Raw genomic sequence first — 19465 nt, 5'->3', positions numbered from 1 at the left:
TACAAATAAATGTCTTTAAATTGAATTATATGTGTTTAATTGTCATTGAATTTCTATGAATGTTGAATGATCAAATATGAGCAAGAATCGACAGGGTTACAATATTCAAAAGTCTCGTACAAACCCTAGGAAAAGTATAGGATACGAATGTCATGACATTAGGATTAATGAGATGTGATTATGTGTAAGACCATTTCTGGGACATTGGCATCATTATGTGATTACATATAAGACTCTGTCTGGGACAATGGCATCGATATGTGATAACATGTAAGACCATATCATGGATATGGCATTGTACGAGATATGTGATTTTCGAGTATCCTTAACGATTTCGAATGGTTCAACAGGAAAAGTCAAGTCGAGAAAGAATGTGTGAATGATTTAAGTGATTCAGATACATACAAGATTCATACGAGTATTGAAAATAGAAGTATTTGATGAATTCAATTACGATATTGAATATGTATACAATAAGAAAGGTTTGTGAACTTATAAGTGCTTACTCATAGTTTGCCTATTGACAGAATTGATGTTGATTCATGTGGCAATTTAGTTGTATATGGCTTACTAAGCTTTTAAAGCTTAATTTGTGTGTTCTTTCCCTGTTTTATAGATAATCGGAGCTAGCTTGGATTCAGGGATATTTAGGAACATCGTCACACTATCGATCAACTTGTTGGTACTTTTGATGCTTGTAAATATGGTATATGGCATCTATAGGCTAGTATTAAGATAATATGTTTTGAGTTGCGATTTTAGCCATGAGGGTTGGCTTGTAAATGATGTACATGTTGGTGTGTATTTGGTCATTTAAGTTGGCTTAATTCATGAGTTTGATAAGTGAGATATGATGTATATATGGCCTTGTGTTTTGGCATGTTTTGTATGGTTGTTGTGATGGTTATATGTTTGCTCGATTAGCTAGTTGTCAATTGGTGTATTATTATTTGGAAAATGGCATGTTATGGATTGGCTTATTGATGATGAAATAGTATGTTTTAAAGTATGAAATAGATGATAAGATGGTAAGATAATGCATTTGGAAGTTAGGTGAAAAATATTGGTTATGACATATTAATATGATATGTTTTGGATTATGATTTGAGTAGTGAAATGGATGATTTATAAATGGCATGATCTGTGTATGGAATAGCATGTTTTGGTTGCTTTTGAATGTATTAAAATGGTATGAAAAGATGTGGTTTAGGTTTGCTTGAGGATGGTCAGAAATGTGGCTTAAACTAAGCCTAATTTCACTCCACACATTTGAGCACATGGGCGTGTGATTCGACCGTATACATGCTGTAACTTAGTTAAACAAGTCAGAGAGTTACACAGCTTAAACACACGGGCGTGTCTACTGGCCGTGTATGACACACGGGCTGGCACATGGGCGTGTAGCCGGCCATGTGACCCAAGTCAGTATACCCTCTAGATTTCACATGGGCATGGCACACGGTCGTGTCTCCGACCGTGTGATACAAATCAGTATGTATGCCCTGTTTCCACACGGCCTATTCACACGGGCATGTGATCCTTATATGCATGAAAATTTTTTAAGTTTCCCAAAGTTTTCAAATGTTATCGGTTTAGTCCCGAACCTTTTCCAAGTATGTTTTAAGGTCTCATAGAGCCTTATAAGGGACAAAGTGATTATGTTTGATTAATGTTTATGTGATAATGGTTTCATGTATGAGAAATGTATGTTGTATGCTATAATTGATCAGTAATACCTCGTAGCCCTATTCTGACGATAGATACGGGTTAGGGGTGTTACAAGAACTCTTATTCAAATCATTCATTAGTTCATTATCACACAAATCCACTCTTATGATATACTATATATATATTAATCAAAATAATTCCACATCAATTTCATTCAAAACCACAGATATTTAGAATCCCCATGGACCAGCTTTCATAGGATTTCAGGAAAAGTCTTTAAATCCCAGACATAAACTCGATGTGAAAGATTCCAAGAACTCTGATTCAATCATTCCTTAACCCAAACGAACTCATAATGACATATTCTTAAATCTCGCATAAATACAATTATATATATACCTAACCTTTTTAGATTATCATGGCGGATACATTTATCATCATGCAGAAACACAATTCTTTTCAATAACTTATTCCATTAATTTATAGATCTTACTCAACCTTTAACCATGAGCATAACATTACTTTATCTTAGTCATATTTATTTCAGAACAAATTGATTTATCCATAACTCACCATAAAAACAAAGAGACACTTCTTGCAGACATGCATATCAGATCACGCCATAATGGTCAAATAAAGCATGCCATAAAGGCACACATAAATTATGCTAAAAATGTGTCATACAAAGTCTCGTGTTTACTATCCTGGCGGACTTCATATATGGTGCCATGGTTTCTTCTTCATAGACATATACAAAGGTTCATGTATCGTAATCTGCCATTTCGAGTTACATATTATCGAAGGCTACACCATGAACATACATACATACCTATTATATCATGTCATGGGTCTTAACCACATGGTCTTTCTCACATTCATGTATGGTGTTTTGCCTTTCCAGTTTCATCTTACTGGAGGCTACACCATAAATAGTTCCAAATTATACTAAGTTTCCACAGGTCTTTACCTCATGGTTTTACACTCGTTTTCAATTTGTGATATGCCGGTCTAGTTAACATTGTAACTACCCTACCAGAGGCTACACAATGGAACATTTCTCATTATTTACTTACTAAAATGTGATCGTATTCGTGACTAACATTCCTCTCGTATCAAAAGTTTGCGCAATATTCAAAGTAGAGAATCAATTAAACTATATTTTGAAACTCTATACTTGGACATCTAACACGATCCCATAGCAACAACTACTTACAAAACATAGAAACACCATTAAAACTTATTCATATACTTTCTACCATCATCTCAAACACTAACAACCCTCATGCAAAGCCTTTTTCTTATATTTTACTGTTCATACACTCTCTACTGACTTACTCTTTTCGAACTTAACATGCAGAATAGTAATACTTACCCAGAGATGGAATAATCACTAATTAGATTCAGATTCTTAGCTTTCAGTTTACAGAGGATGAAATACTATTGAATCGCAGTTGAGGAACTAGTGAATAGCATAATTAAGAAAAGAACTTCCCCCGAAACTCTTATATACACTTATAAATATACAACCCTAACTCACTTACAGAGATTCAACAAGTGTCACTTCAATTCAGAGTTTGTCCTTCTTAATTGTCTACAGTTTCTGAAGAGAACATAAATGAGGAACTTAATAATAACTATCATATTAGTCTATCTAGATTTCCTTACGACTTAACTAGCACAGTACTTCAGACTAACTAAGCGTACTATACCTTTGGAAATAGCTCATATCATAGATACTCTGAAATAAAATCCTTCTATTCATTTAGCGATATTTCTAAAAAAAGTTCTTCCTTATAATCCTGACGATTACTATACGCCTATTCTATTCGCCAAAAGAGACATTTAGGCAGACAACAATTCGACAATAGGTTATTTCATACCTACACGCCAACTTAGACCCGCCAGATCTGGATGTTACAATTTTTGTCTAAGTATACTTGTATTTCTTGAACAAATTGGTTTGATAAAAAATATTAATTACATTAATATAATTTGTATATTGTTCGTAATGTTTTTGCACCCAAAGAAAAATGGAAGCAAATATTGGCTTACTGGTTATTTAAAGTTTAACTAATACTAAATAATATTACGTTGTCAAATCTTAATACAAAAGGATAGCTTGTATTAGTAGATGAAGTTAAACATGTCTTTAGTCTAATCAGAAATAAGAAAATCGATTGAAAGGCTAATATGTCGTGCATCAAGTCTAACTAGGGAGATACTTTACCTTGAGCATCAGAGTGGATGACTCCTAGAAGATTAAGACATAGATGTGACTAGACTGACAGTATATCGAACATGACCCAAGCAGAATAGACCTTGGATTCGTTTATGGATTTATTCACTTGTAATGTTCATATTGTAGCATACTTTAATCCTAACTGGATGATGGGCTATGTATGCTTGACTCGTATACTTTGGTGTAAGTAAAAGCATGAGTTCAAATACATAAGGAATCGAAAGTTGGTGCACTAGGTATACCACTTCTATAGTATGAATTCATAGCCCAACTAATGGGTAAATGATATTTTTTCATCAGTATTACATGAGAGATGAGAAGTAAACGTGGTTATGAATCGTTTGTCTTTGTGATAAATAACTTGATTATTATTTAATAATAATTGACTTTTCATGAAGGAAATGTAATGATTATTGTAAGATAAAATAGGATCATATTGAGGGAACGAATTTATCCCAAAGAATTAAGGATATCTTATGAGGATAGCACACTTATGACAAGACCATTGGACAAGCAGTTATTGAGTAGCTTTCGTAATGGTTTATAAATTGCGATAGCTAAATCACGATACTATAGTAAAATAACTTCGTAACTAAATAAATTTATAATTAATAGGTGAAAATATGATATTTAAATATAAATTATTTGAGCTCTAATTATCTATAACCAATCAATCCTCCGCTTGTTTATTTGGCACAGTAATCCCGAACATTGACCAGCATTGATGTTGACATTGACCATCGTTGACCAATCAATAGGGTCAATGTGCCATGTAATCAGTTCACAAACTATTTATATGATACATAACAATATATCTCACTAAATAACAATATTCTCTAACAACTATTAACTCAAATTCCTAATAAAAAGACATAATTTTCTAACTAAATACTCAAAGTATTATTAGAAACCCAAATTTGTAAAAATACTTAAAATTATTAACTTATAATATTAAAAAACAATTTTATTATTTTTATACTTTTTAATGATTTTTAATAATTTTCTATGATTTTTTATATATCTATTTATATAACATCTCTATTCCTCTCCACATATAAAGAAACTTATAATCGGTTAATTTAATAAAAGCTTTTAATATATATATGTATATCTTTTAGCCTACAACAGAAGCTCTCGAAATTTATCTAAAATGGGCATTTAAAAGAGTTAACAATCAAATCAAATGAAATCAAGCCATTTGTTTATCTAATTTAATGTCAAATCCAACCGCATGAAGGTGTAATAATACTGTAATGATAAAGTAAAGTAATATTTAATATAGTTAGGCAAATATTAATACATGGAGATGGGAGATTAGTTTCCCAAGTCATGCTAGGGCTGTCATGTCATGTGACTTGAATGACGTATTCAAAGCTTCATTAGCAGCTAATATCCCAGCCCCAGCCCCAGCCCCATCCCCAGCCATTTCACAATTCAAAGCAGCAATTACAATGTAATCATAGATTACAAAATTTCCAATTCTACTACTGCTACTACCAAACACGGTATTTGGAACCGTTATAACTTCTAAGGTTCTGTCAAGTTGTGGTTAGTTATGATCCGTATCCCTTCTACAATTCAAAGCATTAATTATTCACAAACAAATCCTCGAAGAAGGGATCCAAAATTGCTTCCTTAGCGGAATCATATTTGTCCAGACGCTTTTTCAAAGACCGCATGTCCCTCTCATTCTTTGAACAACGTACCTGTATCCCCATTTTTGTCAAATAAGCACACCACACAGTATTTCAAGCCTTGATAGACAATTATTTCCCTTAATCAACCAACGTAAAAAGGCAAAACATCCGCAACATTTTTCAAACTTCCAAGTGAACATGCTTCATTCAATTATTGGATGAATATCACTTACATATGTTTTCTTCAGCAGCAGTATATCCACCAAATATACCAACCATAACACATTTGTTCTGGGGAAACTGTACAACAAAAAAAAAATCAATTATGTATTATTATACTGCATACATACCAATTTCAAAATGTAACAGTGTGAAAATATATGGCTTAATGAAAGAGAACTAAAATCTTCAAGACAAATCAAATGCCCTTCTGGGGTATGCATACGCAGCTTTATGGATCTCAGTCATCCCTATAGATTTTACTAGAACACTCATAACAGCGAAACTTGATAGGTTTTACAAAACAGACCAGGATCTAAGCAAATTTTCCAGTGTTGCTGTTGGATCCAGTTCATTCATAATGGGGTTCACTTCATTCAGTTAAAATAGTGTGGGGTAATTGCACAGTTTAAGTGCTTGAATTGATGAAACAGAAAAAGTGGCCTATGCTCAGATGTTATAAGATCAGAAAAATACCTTCCTTCCCAATGATCTTCTGTAACCTCCTTCATTTTTCTATATGTTTCTGACTGTATTTCATAATTCATTAGTGCAACAATTTTGCTAGATTAGATGTGAAAGCATATTGTATGTAATTATGAATGCAGCTTGTTCCTGTTTCTTACTTGTTTATCTCCTTTTGGACCTTTGAAAAGATAAGGATCCTGTGAAAGATCCAAAAAGAGTATGTTTTCTCCTGTACACCAATGCCATTGCAAAATGTTTATCTCATAAAACCTCTGATGTAGCAAAATTAAAAGAAAAATAAATAAATAAAAGCAGAAGAAAGTTTCACCAGTGTTTATTCTCGATAGTGTAAAATCAATTATTGACACCGATAACCCATATGTCCTAAAGGATATTTGCTTGCCCTCAAGAATAAACTTCACAGTGACAGAACCATTTCGGCTCAAAAGTAAGTTTCCCCTATAAAAATGAAAAAAAAAAATCATTGGTCAGCAGTCAGAATCTAGATACAAGTTACCATAAAAGATAGGACAGCAAACGGACCAGTGCAAGTCACGGTGTTCAAACTCATATGCAGCTTCAGCCACAGCTAGGGCAGCTGTAACCTGCAATGCAATTGATAAGTTCACTGAGAGCTGCTAATAACAGATTAAATAACCAGTGAACTGAACTCATCTTTTTCTCTAGAAAATTACTTATCAAATTTGTTTGAATAATTTTATATCACCAGAAGAGTTGTTTGATTTACCTGAACCAATAAACTTCGTGTTTCATCAAAATTCTCAAGTACAAAGCTTTCAAGATCTTTACCACCATGTTGTAGAACAAAGACGAGATAGCGCTGAATGCAAGTTCATCAGGTACAACAAAAGAGTATTGGTACACAATAAATATTTGTACTTTGGTCATAATTTTGGGAGTTCCCTATACGTGCAGTATTCATAAAGTATTTATTTACAACTTTCTTAAGCATACATATCATCAGGAAAAGAAAATACCTGCTTCTCCGGGAACTCCTTGGGATGATCATTTTCTGAGCCATTCTTTTCATCCCATTTTTCCCAGGCTCTAATCAATGCCGCATCATAAGAACCTTGGCAAACCTTTAAACTATCAAAGAAAGAGATCAATAAGAGATAATCTGAACAATAAGTCATCAAATAGGAACCTAAATGCAGGCCAGACTAGAAAAGATGCAATTGCAAAATTGAAAGCGCACAACCAGTTATGCATTATTAGGCATATTTCTTGAACTATGGATTTCTCTTGACCATGACCTAAGAAGCTAACTAAGAAAAAAAACTGTTTCTGTTGAAATGTTTGCTTATGGTTTCAAAAGGAAGGTTACAAAGAATGATATAGAAAAATGTGTTGCGGAAGACATACTCAATTGTTTCTATGAAGGTCGTGCAAGCATTACTATCATTCTTCTCAAATTCTCGTAAACTGTTAAGAACTTGTGAGAGCACAGCCTCCTCAAGCAATTCTTCCGATTTCTGAAGACAGGAGAAGAATATGGGTTATTATAAGACAAGCAAATCATGGATTCATCCAAAAAAATCAAATACATCCTCATTTGAAAAAATAATTTAACCTGCAAACAACTTTTAGAAAAATTAATTTAGAATAAATACCTTTTGCAGTTCTCCATTTACTGGAAAATCCCCATCAAATGGAACTATTTTGCAAACGGTATTGCCTGCCCTGAAGGCTTCTCCATAAGTACCTTCACCAATTTTGGCAATACTTTCTGGAGCACTGAGTCAAGAAGGTTTCACCATAATCAACCCAAGCAGTATACATGATCAACTAAATTTAGTGAGACCCATTAACCTAGAAATATGCATTTCTAATTTCTGAAAATGAGACAGCACATTGCATGACAACACAACAGAGTCAAAACTCAATAGCAGAAAAAGAAGGACGCTTCTGCACTGTGGTAACCTTACCAATGCAATGAGGTTCACCCTCCCTTGCATGCTAAACCTCTAAAATAAATTATGTGCAATTTTCTTCAAGAGGAAAAGGAAAACAATTAATTAGAGAGAGACTAACCAATACTTAGAGAAAAGATCAAGGAACTTCATTGGTTTTGGCTGTTCACAAATTCCCAGCAAAGCAGTAAATGGATCAATACGATCAAGATGTGATGATGTTGATTTAGACGCCAAGGAAAGTTTCTTAATGGCAGCATTTATATCTTCACAACCTTGGTCAGCACCAATCAAGGATACTGGACTGAACTTTTCGGGAGTTTTTACACTTGATAAATCCAAACCACTAGTATATATGGGATCCATTGGAGCAGCAGGAGTTTCTAATATTTTGGACAAGGTGGTAGAAGGCCCGCAACTGAAGTTTATCTTCTTTGAAAAGAGCCACTTCTCTAATCTGGTTGAAACATGTGGTATAGGATCAGTGACAGTTTGATTGCCTGTTGCCCATGTCCCAAAGTGTTTTGGTGATGGGCTTTCCTCCAATAACTCAAAGGCATCAACCTCTTGAAAATATGCTCTCTCCTTATCGAAGCTTGATTGTTCTGCAGCCTTGCCCTGTAAACAAACAGAGAAATTAATTTGTAATGACAAAGTATCCAATGCACCTTTCTCAAGACACTAGATAGGTTTTGGACATTAGGAGTAGCGCAGCAACAGAAGAAATAAAGGAAACTAAGTTGAGACTTGAGAATGTGAAGATGGGAACACTATGCATAAATGGGAGGAGAGAAAGAAAATGGGAAATAGGAAATAGAAGGTGTGTCAGACATACTTTAGGAACAGGCGGTTTCCCCCTTCTCCTGGGCTGCTTTTGTTGTGGTTGATTCGCCAAGCAAGGAGCAACAGCAATGCTTATCCTCCCTCTGAATGAAGCAGAAATTTGAGTTATAATAAAACTCACCACCTAAAAAGCATTAAAAACGTATTTGAAGGTTTTTGAGCAGACAACGAAACAAAATAAATGGGGGGAAAAAAGGAAACCCTGAACATCAAATAACCAGCATAAGCAGGCAAACATTAAATTGTAGTCAGGGAAGCGTCAAACTTGGATAGTGTGAGAATAATTTATCCTATTCTATGGTAAGGCACAAGTAGCATAGTTTTTTTTTCCTCGTGTAGCTGTTGAGCATAATAATGGTTCTTTGAATTTGCAGGTAAATTTGAAGATGAAAGAGAAAGGAAGCATAAAATTTTGTCTTTAAAGAAAATGGAATTAAAATAAGGCAAAATTAGGATAATACCCAATAAATGCTGGTTAAAAAAGGGAAAAGGGAAAGAAGGAACCTGATGGAAAGTGAGCGATTCCAACTGACCCGCTTGTTGTTAGCAGCAGCGAAACTGAGGCGATTGCTGTTAGTGGGTTGCAGCAGCAGGGGGTGGTCTGAGTCAGAGGGGGTGGGGTGAGATGTTCGTCTTCTTCTCTGATAAACGGGTTGGATTAAGGGTGCGTTTGTGGATGGTTGATCCGACGCTCCTATGATCTCTGACCAAAGATCGACCTCTCCGCCCGATCTTGCTTTTGCTTTGCCATCCATTATTAAATCTTACTTAGCCCCTGATTGATATATAGACAGACGGAGATTTACGTAAAAGAGAGAGAAAACAGTGTGATTTGAATATGCAGGGAGGCGGGAAGGGATCATGGATTGGTTGTGCTGTGCTGTGCTGTGCTGTGGGAGACGAGCTTTGGTCCAATTACCACTTCATCCATATGCCCACTCTTTCATTCAGCCCAACGACTAAATGGCCCAATCTCTATCATCATTCATCACAACAATAAAAAAAAAACCATTACGCAAAAATTGGTTATTCTTCTAATTTCTTATTCCTTGTTTAAAAGTGTTTCAAATAAATATATTTGAAAATTTTAATTTAAGATTTAAATATTTAGTATTGCTGTCAAAAGGTGAATTTAAGAAATAAAATGTTCATTTTAAATATTATATTGTAAAATAAAAAAAATATGTATTTAAATGTGGGTAAAGTTCATTACTTATATGATATTTCAATAAAAATATAAAAATATATTATTAATATTTTGATTTATAAAATATAAATTTTCAAAATCGAGTCGATTTGTGGTATTTATAACAATAAACTTTTACTGAAAAGTGCATATCCTTTGTGCATGACAGATTCAAGTCAACCCTAGATTTCAACCGAACAACCTTCTTCGCTATCATCACTTCTTCGCTATCATCGTACCACAAATAGCGTTGAGTGCGGACTCAAGCAATACGAACCAAACACAGAATAAAAAACAATATTATTACTTTCAGTTAAAAAGTAATTCTTTCAATAGAAACCGATAAAGATTGTAATTTCTAGAAAATAGAATTTATTTTAAGTAAATAAAGTACCACTATTTTGTGGTAGAACAACATTAACTCAATAATCAAGAAGCTTGTGTATTAAGTTCGATGCTATCTATATATAAAGAGAGATAAAAGAGTCCTGGTTGTACAAGGCTTAGACAAATGATATTATTTTAATGAAAAATGCTTCCTACTCTAAGTATAGTAGGGTGGGTGGCACACCTAAATAATAATACTAGGGTTGTCACCACTTTCATTTAATATTAGTAGTTTTTAGCCTCTTATGTATTGAATCCAATTATATGTGTTTTTTAACTTTTAATCCAATATTTTATAATTTAAATTAACCCATGCTTGTTTTTTTTATTTCTAAAATATATATTATTTATTCAATTAATTAAATTAACTAAATTAATTTTCAATTAAATAATTTTCTTAATCCAATTCTAATTACATTAAAGTCATAAGTACCATAAAAATTATGAGGAAATATATTTAATTTTCTTATTCAATGGATTCATAATGACTAACTAATTTAATTCTATTTTTGAATTTCAATTTTTAATTATAATTAATTAAATAATAATTTGAAAACCTTAAATTAATTCTCAAGTCATTTTATACTCAATGAGAAAACGCATTCATTTGTGAATATGACCCATTTCTCTAACTTCATCATTTCCATTCATTTGATTCTGCATGCAATTCATTTCTGGTTTCAACGGGTTAGATAAGGGACTGATTAGACATATATAATTAGGGATCAAATAATTTATAATTAAGTTCTAACTTTTCATCTATTAATTATAAACTTATTTAGTCACGAAGTCATTCCACTATAGTATTGTGACTAAGCTCTCCCTAACTGCATACTATTACAAAAGCTAATCAATAAATGCTCATCTAATGACCTTATCATAAGCGTGTTACCCTCATAGGATATCCTTAATCTCTTTGAGATAAATTCGTTCTCTCAATATGATCATATTTTGTTTCATAGTAATCATTATATCTTCCTTCATGAAAAGTCAATTAATATCAGATAGTAATCAAGTCATTCATCACAAAGACAATGACTTGTGGCCATGTTTACTTTTCATCTATCATGTAATGTCGATGAGAGGATATTGTTTATCCATTAGTTGGGCTATGAATTCCACTATTGTAAATGATGCTACATATTGCAAAAGTTGTATACCCAACACACTGGCTTTCAGTTCCTTATCTATTTAAACTCAAGCTTTTATTTACATCAAAGAATACAAGTAACGCATACATAACCCATCATCCACTTAGAATTAAGGTATGCCATATTATGAATGTCGTGAGTGAATAAATCCAAAAACAAATCTAAGATCTATTCTACTTAGGTCTTATTTGATGTACTACCAATCTGGTCAGTCAGATCTATATATTTATCTTTTGGGAGTCATCCACTCCGACACTTAAGACAAAACATCTCCTTAATTAGACTTGATAAATGAAATATTAGTCTTGCATTCAGCTTTCTTATTTCTATTTAGACTAAGGGTTTGATTAGGTTATCTACTAATACATGTTGTCTATGTGTATTACGATCCAACCATGTAATACCGCTTAGTACTAGTTAAATGTTAGATAACCAATGAACCCATATTTACTTCTATTTTTCTTTGCATGCAAAAACCGTTGAAGACAATATCTAAAGGAAATTAATGTAATTAATTAATATTTTATCAAACCAATTTGTTTGAAAAATACAAGTATATTTAAATGAAAATATTACACTAGAGACACCTGTGCCTGACATAAATAAAGTATTTATTACGAGAAACCTTCTCTCCAGTAGCAATGCTCAAGTTTATCCGCATTTTACTACCCATTGTAGCAGCTCTCGATTAGAGAATTGACAAATAGATGTCAAGACAACATTTCTAAACGACTATATTGAAGAAAGAATATATATATATATATATATATATATATATATATATATATATATATGGTGTAACCAACTGGATATATAGCTAAAAGAGACAAGCATAAAGTTTACGAGTTGTTAAAATTCATGTATGTATGAGCTTAAGCAAGCATCCTGCTCATGGAATCAAATATTTGATCAAGCAATCAAAGCTTTTGGAATTAAGAAAAACATTGATGAACCTTGTGTTTACAAATAGATTGTAGATGGAAAAATGGTTTTTCTACTTCTTTATGTCAGTGAAATTTACTCATTAAGAATGATGTAAGGATGTTGTCATCAGTTAAACTATGTTTAACCCCAATAGTTTAGCATGAAGTATTTGGGTGAAGCTAACTATGTTCTAAGAATTCGGATCCTAAGGGATCGAAGGAACAAAGTGATAGTTTTATCGCAAGTTTCATATATAGACAAGATATTGGAATGCTTTGCAATGATCAATTCAAAGAAAGGTACACAAACTTTTGTATTGGGCTTCGATCTTTCTTTAGAGTATTGTCCTAAGATAGCAGAAGAAAGAGGGTATATGAGAAAGGTTCCTTATGCTTTGATAGTAAAAATTCTCATTTATGCCATGTTGTGCACACGTCTAAAAATCTATTTTATAGTAGGTTGGTGAGTCAATTTCAAGCGAATCTTGGTCCAAGACATTGGCAGGTAGTTAAGCATATACTCAAGTATTTATAGAGAATGAGAGATTATATGCTTATATATTCTGAAAGACATTTAACTCCTCTTGGATATATGAATTCTAACTTCCAAACATGTAGGGATACTAGGAAATCAACATAAGGTTGTGTTTTTGTCCTAGATGACGAGCTAAGGTTTAGAGAAATGTTCAATAGAGTTATATAGCTTACTCCGTCATAGAGGTCAAATATGTGGCTACTTTTGAGGCAATAAAAGAAGCAACTTAGCTTTGGAAGTTCTAGATTTTGAAGTCATTCTGGTATAGAAAAAACTATCACACTATATTGCAAAAACTGTGCGACAATAAGGAAACTAGAAATTAGAAGCGGACAAAACACATTGATCAGGAATAACACATTATATTTGAGGCAAAGACAGAGGCAAACGAAATATTAGATATAGTTAATGTAACACCCCTTACACAAGCCTACAACCGACACAAATAAGTGATGTTATGTTGACACTTTCTTTGTTTATACAAACAATTTTTTAACAAAACATTAATTTCACACAACTTAGTAAAATTTTTTCAAACGATTTTCAACATTTAGAAAAATTTAGATACAAATTAAAATGATTTTAAATCATTTTAATTCATTATAATTCTGGTTATAATATTGCTTATATAGGCAAAAATTGAAAGCCTAAAATGCCCATCTACTTATTACAACAAGTAGGGTTTTAACCAGAAAAAAGACCTTGAACCACCATTGAAAACGCAACTGAGGTGCTTGGAAAATCGTCGCGATGTTAAGTCCGTTTGTAGCCCTTCCTCACATCTGTTTCCAATGTCGTGACTTTCATAACCTAATATGCAACATCTGCTCCAATTTCACATCCGAAGTTATTTTCGTGTCTGTTTTCGATGTCACGACTTCCATACTTCATTGTTGTGAATTTGGCAGCAATTTCAGCTCAAAGTTACATCTTTAGCTCCTGATTCATGTATACAAGCGCATATCCTTATTTAAGTATCAAAATACTATAAAAACTATCAAAAAACAAAAATTACTACTTCAACTGTAGAAACATGAATTAATACTAAAATTACTTATTTTAGCTATTAAGCAAGCTATATATCCGCAACAAATGCTTTAAATGTCTCCATCTTTTCATGTAGTTTCATTTCCATAAGGAAAATTACACAGGGAGCTTGCACCTACAACAAATGCGTTAAACGTCGAATTGCTCGTAGGTTCCTAAGCCCATAACAATTCCATCATAATATTTTCATAATACTCAGTGGTACTGAGATTCAGTGCTAATTGATTCCTCAGTTGAAATATCCCTCTTCTAACTTTTTAAGACTTGTGTTTCATATTCAAACTTATCCAAACAAGTAGTAGAGTAGCCCAATTTTCTTTTCTCTAGAATCATGTTTTCTTTGCCCTTCTCAGAAAAGGCCACACATGCTTTTATTTTCCACGATCCATTATTATTAGAGAGATTAACCTAATTTGAGAGAATTGAAGCCAAATGGCACCTATGAACCCCTTGGGCCTTATCAAGTTCCATCCCAATCCTACATTAGAGGAATCAAACCCACTTACTCCCTTGCTGCATAAAAAGTCATTTCCTAATCCAGAATTTGACTTATCAGCAAAATAAAACTCCACACTATCCTTTTTAAAAATAGGTTGCTCAAATTCACCAAAATTCCTAGATTTCCGCCAATTTCCTATCTCCGTCAAATGTGCCCCTACTATCTCAACCTTTTCACTATTGATTAGAGTACTCTGATTAATCGTTGAAAACCGTTGATCCTCTTCTTCCTCTACCTGCCTAATATACGATTTCTTAACCAACTTCTTTCTTAATTCAAATAAAAATGTGTGGCTTTCCTTACCTTTTATATTTGATTCTGTTTTTAGGGCAATCGTAATGGTTGTTCCCGATTTTGCTCTTTGCTCTTCACAAATCTTAGAGCAATCTTTAATACCATGCCCAATATGGTCACAATCATAACAAGATGCAAGCAATAGTTTATACTTAAATGGGACCCAAAATTTTTTATTAGAATTTTTAGATGTAAATACCTGCCGTCAAAGTAACTTTTAAACCATCATATCTCATCCATAATGTAACAGCCTATTTTTAGTCAAATCAGAATAGTGGGTTCGGGACCACAAATCCGAGGTTGAAAAAAATATGCTATTATTGTTTTAACTTCTACATCATGAGAGTATGATTGTGTGAAAATTTTGTTAAGAAAATTTATCGTTTAAGTGTTCAATTTGATAAAAAGGACTAAATCACGTAAAGTGTAAAATTTGAGTTCTATTGGCTAAATGTGTCTAATAGCTATGGAATATTAAAGTAGAGGTCCTTACATGATAAATAACCCATTAATATAATAGTGGATGATAATGGCTTTGTAATGTTGTAAATTGAATTAATTTTTAAGGTTAATTAAGTAAATAGATAATTAAATGATAAATTAATAAAAACAAAAGGCCATTTTATTCATTCATCTTCTTCCTAGCCGAATTTAGGGCATAGAAAATCCTTGATAATAGCTTGAAGCATTCGTTCTAGTCTCCTTGTGCATGTAAGTTCATTTTTGTCTTGTTTTTAATGATTTCTATGTTTTTAAGATCGTTGCAGCTTAATCTAGCTAGCCCAGGGACTAATTTGCAAAAATATTAAAGGTTTAAGATTTTTCCATTGATAAAAATAGGTGTATTTTGATGTTTGATGATAGAAAATGTATGGTTGTTGTTAGATAAACAACATTTGTAAAGTGATTTTTGGTAAAATTGTCAATTAGGGATTTATTTGTGAAATGTGAAAATTCTGTGGTTAAATGTAAAATAAATGAAAAATATGAGCTACTATGGTAATAAGAGAAATTCGACTAGCATGGGTAGGGACCTAATTGCATGAATTTTTATTTTTATGAGTTAAAGACTAAATTGTAAAAATGTTGAAATATTAAAGGCAAAAGTGTAAAGTTACCATATTATGCATTTTGGGCTAAATTGAATAGAATGATAATTAAATTAAGCTAAATTTGATTACATATAGATCAAGAAAAGTGAAGTTTGGATCTAGATTGGGGGAAAAACAAAGTATTGGACTAGTCGACCCGTTTCATTATTTTTACGATCGAGGTAAGTTCGTATGTTAATAAACATTATTCTAATTGTGTTTTGAATGCTTTATATTTGAATTGTTGATGAATATGAGTGTACGGTAATGTTCGATAAAGATTCAACCATGAGAAATCCCGGTTGAACCTTAGGAATAGATTAGGATATAAATGACATGTCATTAGAGGTTATATGATTTGGGTGCTGGTCCGTATGTCCTACCGGTAGCTGAGGTATCCGACATGTTTTGCGGATTCTCATCAGCTTGTGTGAGCAGCACCGTGTAGCTACGCCATGACCGTCTGCTTGTGTGAGCAGACCCGTTGATAGCTCCAGAGTTAGCATTATATGAGATATGAGATTGATATAGCTTCGACTATGTATTGGCACTTAGGATGCGAGATTTCCGAGTATCCGATAGTATTCCAAATGGTTCAACAGGTATATCGAAGATATAAAATGGTGAGAAATAGATATGTATCAATACAGGTATGTACAGAAACTATATGAGCATTGAACATATGAAAGTTATGAATTCATGAATACTTATGTGATTGAATATATGTTAACATTATGCTTTATTGATTTTGTAATAAATTATGTTCATACTACTTGAATTATAAATGAATGGTGAGCTTTACTTATTAACTATACGAGCTTACTAAGCTTTATAGCTTACTCTGTTTATTTTTTCGTGTCTTATAGTATTTATCGAAGCTAGCTCGGATTGGTAGTCGTCGGAGATGTCATCACACTATCAAGCTATCACTTTGGTACTTTTGAACTTATGTATTTAGTTATATGGCATGTATAAGAGTTATGGTTATTTTGGTATATGTTAGTAATGGATTTAGCCATTTGAGTTGGCTTGTAAATGATGAATGGTTTGTTATATGTATAACCATGTGATTTGGCTTATTTTCATTGATTTGGTTGGGTATGTATATATATATATATATATATATATATGCAAATGGCCTTTGTTATACATTTGGTAATTGTTATGTAAATACCTGTAGTGAAAGGTTCTTTATGAATTGGTAATTTGAGTATCAAATAGTTGATAATTGAGAATTGGTATGCTTGTGATTTTAGGCAAAGTGATGTATAAATGAAAGTGGACATTTAGGTGATTTGAGAATGTGAATTTGGTATAAAATTGAATGACTATTTGTGATACTTGTATGTCATATGGTTGATAGTATGGATTTAGCATGAATTAGGCTTGGTTAAGATTGGTTAGAATGCATATTTGTGTCATATTATATGCCTTTTGGTTTGGTGTAGGTTATTGCAATTTGGGTGAGAAAAGATGGCTTGGTAAATAGCCTATTTTTGTCCACACGGGCATGTGTCTCAGCGTGTGTGACACATGGTCTGGTGACACGACCGTCTGTCCCCTGGTGTTTAATTAAAAACTAAGTTAGTATGCTCCACATGGCCCAACACATGGGCGTGTGACTTGGTTGTGTGGCATAAGTCAGTATACCTTACAGGTTTGGCACATCCTAGCATATGGCCTGGCACACGAGCTGGTCACACGAGCGTGTGGTTGGCCGTGTGACCCAAGTTAGGGAGTTATAAGGGGTCAAACATGGGCTGTGACACGACCATGTGATTCCATTTCAAATGTCCACACGGCTTGTGACACGGGTGTGTCTTTGGAAGTGTGAGACACACGACCGGGCCACACGGGCGTGTGTCCCCTGTATTTTGTAAAATTTTCTAAGTGTTCCAAAAATTTTCTAAGATATCAGTTTAGTCCCGAACTACTTCTAAAGCATGTTTTGGGCCTCATAGGCTTGTATTAGGGACTTGATGAATGTTTGTGGATAATTTTTATTTGAAACTAATAATTGTATGAGAAATGTATGTTTGAATGTGATATAAGTCCGGTAATGCTTTGTAACTTTTTTCCGGCAATGGATATGGGTTAAAAGTGCTACACCTAACCTCATATATGTGTAAAATTCCAAATGTTGTTCCAACAGTATGCATTAAATCTTTCTTATCACACTGACGAGCACAGACCCATGTTAACCCAAAATGGAGAAGAAAATATCCTCAACTTATGACGTTCAACTATAATGGAAATTTCTCAAAGATGACCACTTATTATCTAAATAACCAAGGCGTCCCTTCTAATAGCAATTTAAGATTAACTTCATCATCAAAAGTAATAAGCAACAAATTCTGACCGGTATCTTTAATATCAAACTTCTTGGTTGTTTTCCATAATCCTTTAAAATGACAAATGAAGTTATCCGGATTATATGTTTCCTTCATCCAGAATATACAAATCAAATTTGGTTTCTCGCTCAATTCAATAAGTTGCTCTTAATTGAAAGATTTACTATGTAACAACCCATTTTCAGTGGTGTCAAAAATGGTGGCTTCTGTAACACCCCAAAATAGGCCTTAGAAGTTTTAGGGGTATTTTAGGGGTTATAGCTTTAGTGTGCTCGAAAATTTCGTTAGCATGGTATTTAGAAATATTTCTATTTATGGTGTTTAGAAAATCCAGTCAAAATTTGAAAATAATGTTAAAAAGGGTTTCAATTTTGAAATAGAGACTGATTTGTAAAAGGGGTAAAATTCTATGTATTTATTAAGCAGTTAAACCAAAACTTTAAAATCAACCTAATATCTTCCCTTACCTACAAGTTTCACATTATTTTTCTTCCCATTCAATTATCTTGCCATCCATTGCTCTCCCAAGTCTCTCTAATTCAATTTTCTTTTACAAACTTGATTCCTTCTGATTTCTATCATCACCCAAGCCATAAACCTTCATGAAATATCAATAAAAACACCCAAAATCATCATAGATTTCTCTATTGTTAAACTTTTAGGTTTTTCAGGTTTTCAATCAAATATTCAATTTTTCGTCATCTAAGGTAATGATTCAACTCCTAAATAGCTATAAATGTTATTTAGTGTTTAAAACTAAGTTTTTAGCCATTAAATTGTATGTTTTAAATAAAAGCCAAAAATAGCGTCATTAATGGTGAATTTCAGGATTTTAAGTAAAAATATGGTTTCAAAGTATTTTTCAACTAGTTTTGACATGATTAGAAGGTTTCTAAACTTACTTTGAAGTTTTCTTAAAGATTTCTTGAGTTTTAATGAATTTTCGTGAAAATAGCCATAACTTGTTGAAAAATGTTGATACTATGAATTGAG

General features: G+C 32.9%; 1 protein-coding gene across 1 annotated transcript; it reads right to left on the bottom strand.

Annotated features, from left to right (window-relative positions):
• Positions 1-5147: 5147 nt before the first annotated feature.
• On the bottom strand, positions 5148-9972 carry LOC108462032 (serine/threonine-protein kinase haspin homolog). The gene is made up of 13 exons (XM_017762037.2): positions 9513-9972; positions 9001-9091; positions 8287-8783; positions 7866-7989; positions 7618-7727; positions 7230-7341; positions 6980-7072; positions 6775-6836; positions 6560-6690; positions 6390-6460; positions 6241-6293; positions 5778-5844; positions 5148-5613 (listed from the first exon to the last, which is right to left on the bottom strand). Exons 1-13 carry the CDS (start codon positions 9761-9763, stop codon positions 5494-5496), a joined length of 1782 nt encoding a protein of 593 aa, XP_017617526.1. The 5' UTR covers positions 9764-9972; the 3' UTR covers positions 5148-5493.
• Between the last annotated feature and the right edge of the window lie 9493 nt (positions 9973-19465).

The sequence above is a fragment of the Gossypium arboreum genome, chromosome 13 (genome assembly GCF_025698485.1).
Source record: "Gossypium arboreum isolate Shixiya-1 chromosome 13, ASM2569848v2, whole genome shotgun sequence".
NCBI lineage: Eukaryota > Viridiplantae > Streptophyta > Magnoliopsida > Malvales > Malvaceae > Gossypium > Gossypium arboreum.
Note: the sequence above shows the minus strand (reverse complement) of the source record. Positions and strands in the feature narration are given on the sequence as shown.

Coding starts and splice junctions, on each gene's coding strand:
- LOC108462032 (XM_017762037.2), bottom strand. CDS start 9,763: ATGGATGGCAAAGCAAAAGCAAGATCGGGCGGAGAGGTCGATCTTTGG. Junction 7,073..7,229: donor AGGAGTTCCCGGAGAAGCAG/GTATTTTCTTTT, acceptor ACTTGCATTCAG/CGCTATCTCGTCTTTGTTCT. Junction 6,837..6,979: donor CACGAAGTTTATTGGTTCAG/GTAAATCAAACA, acceptor ATTGCATTGCAG/GTTACAGCTGCCCTAGCTGT.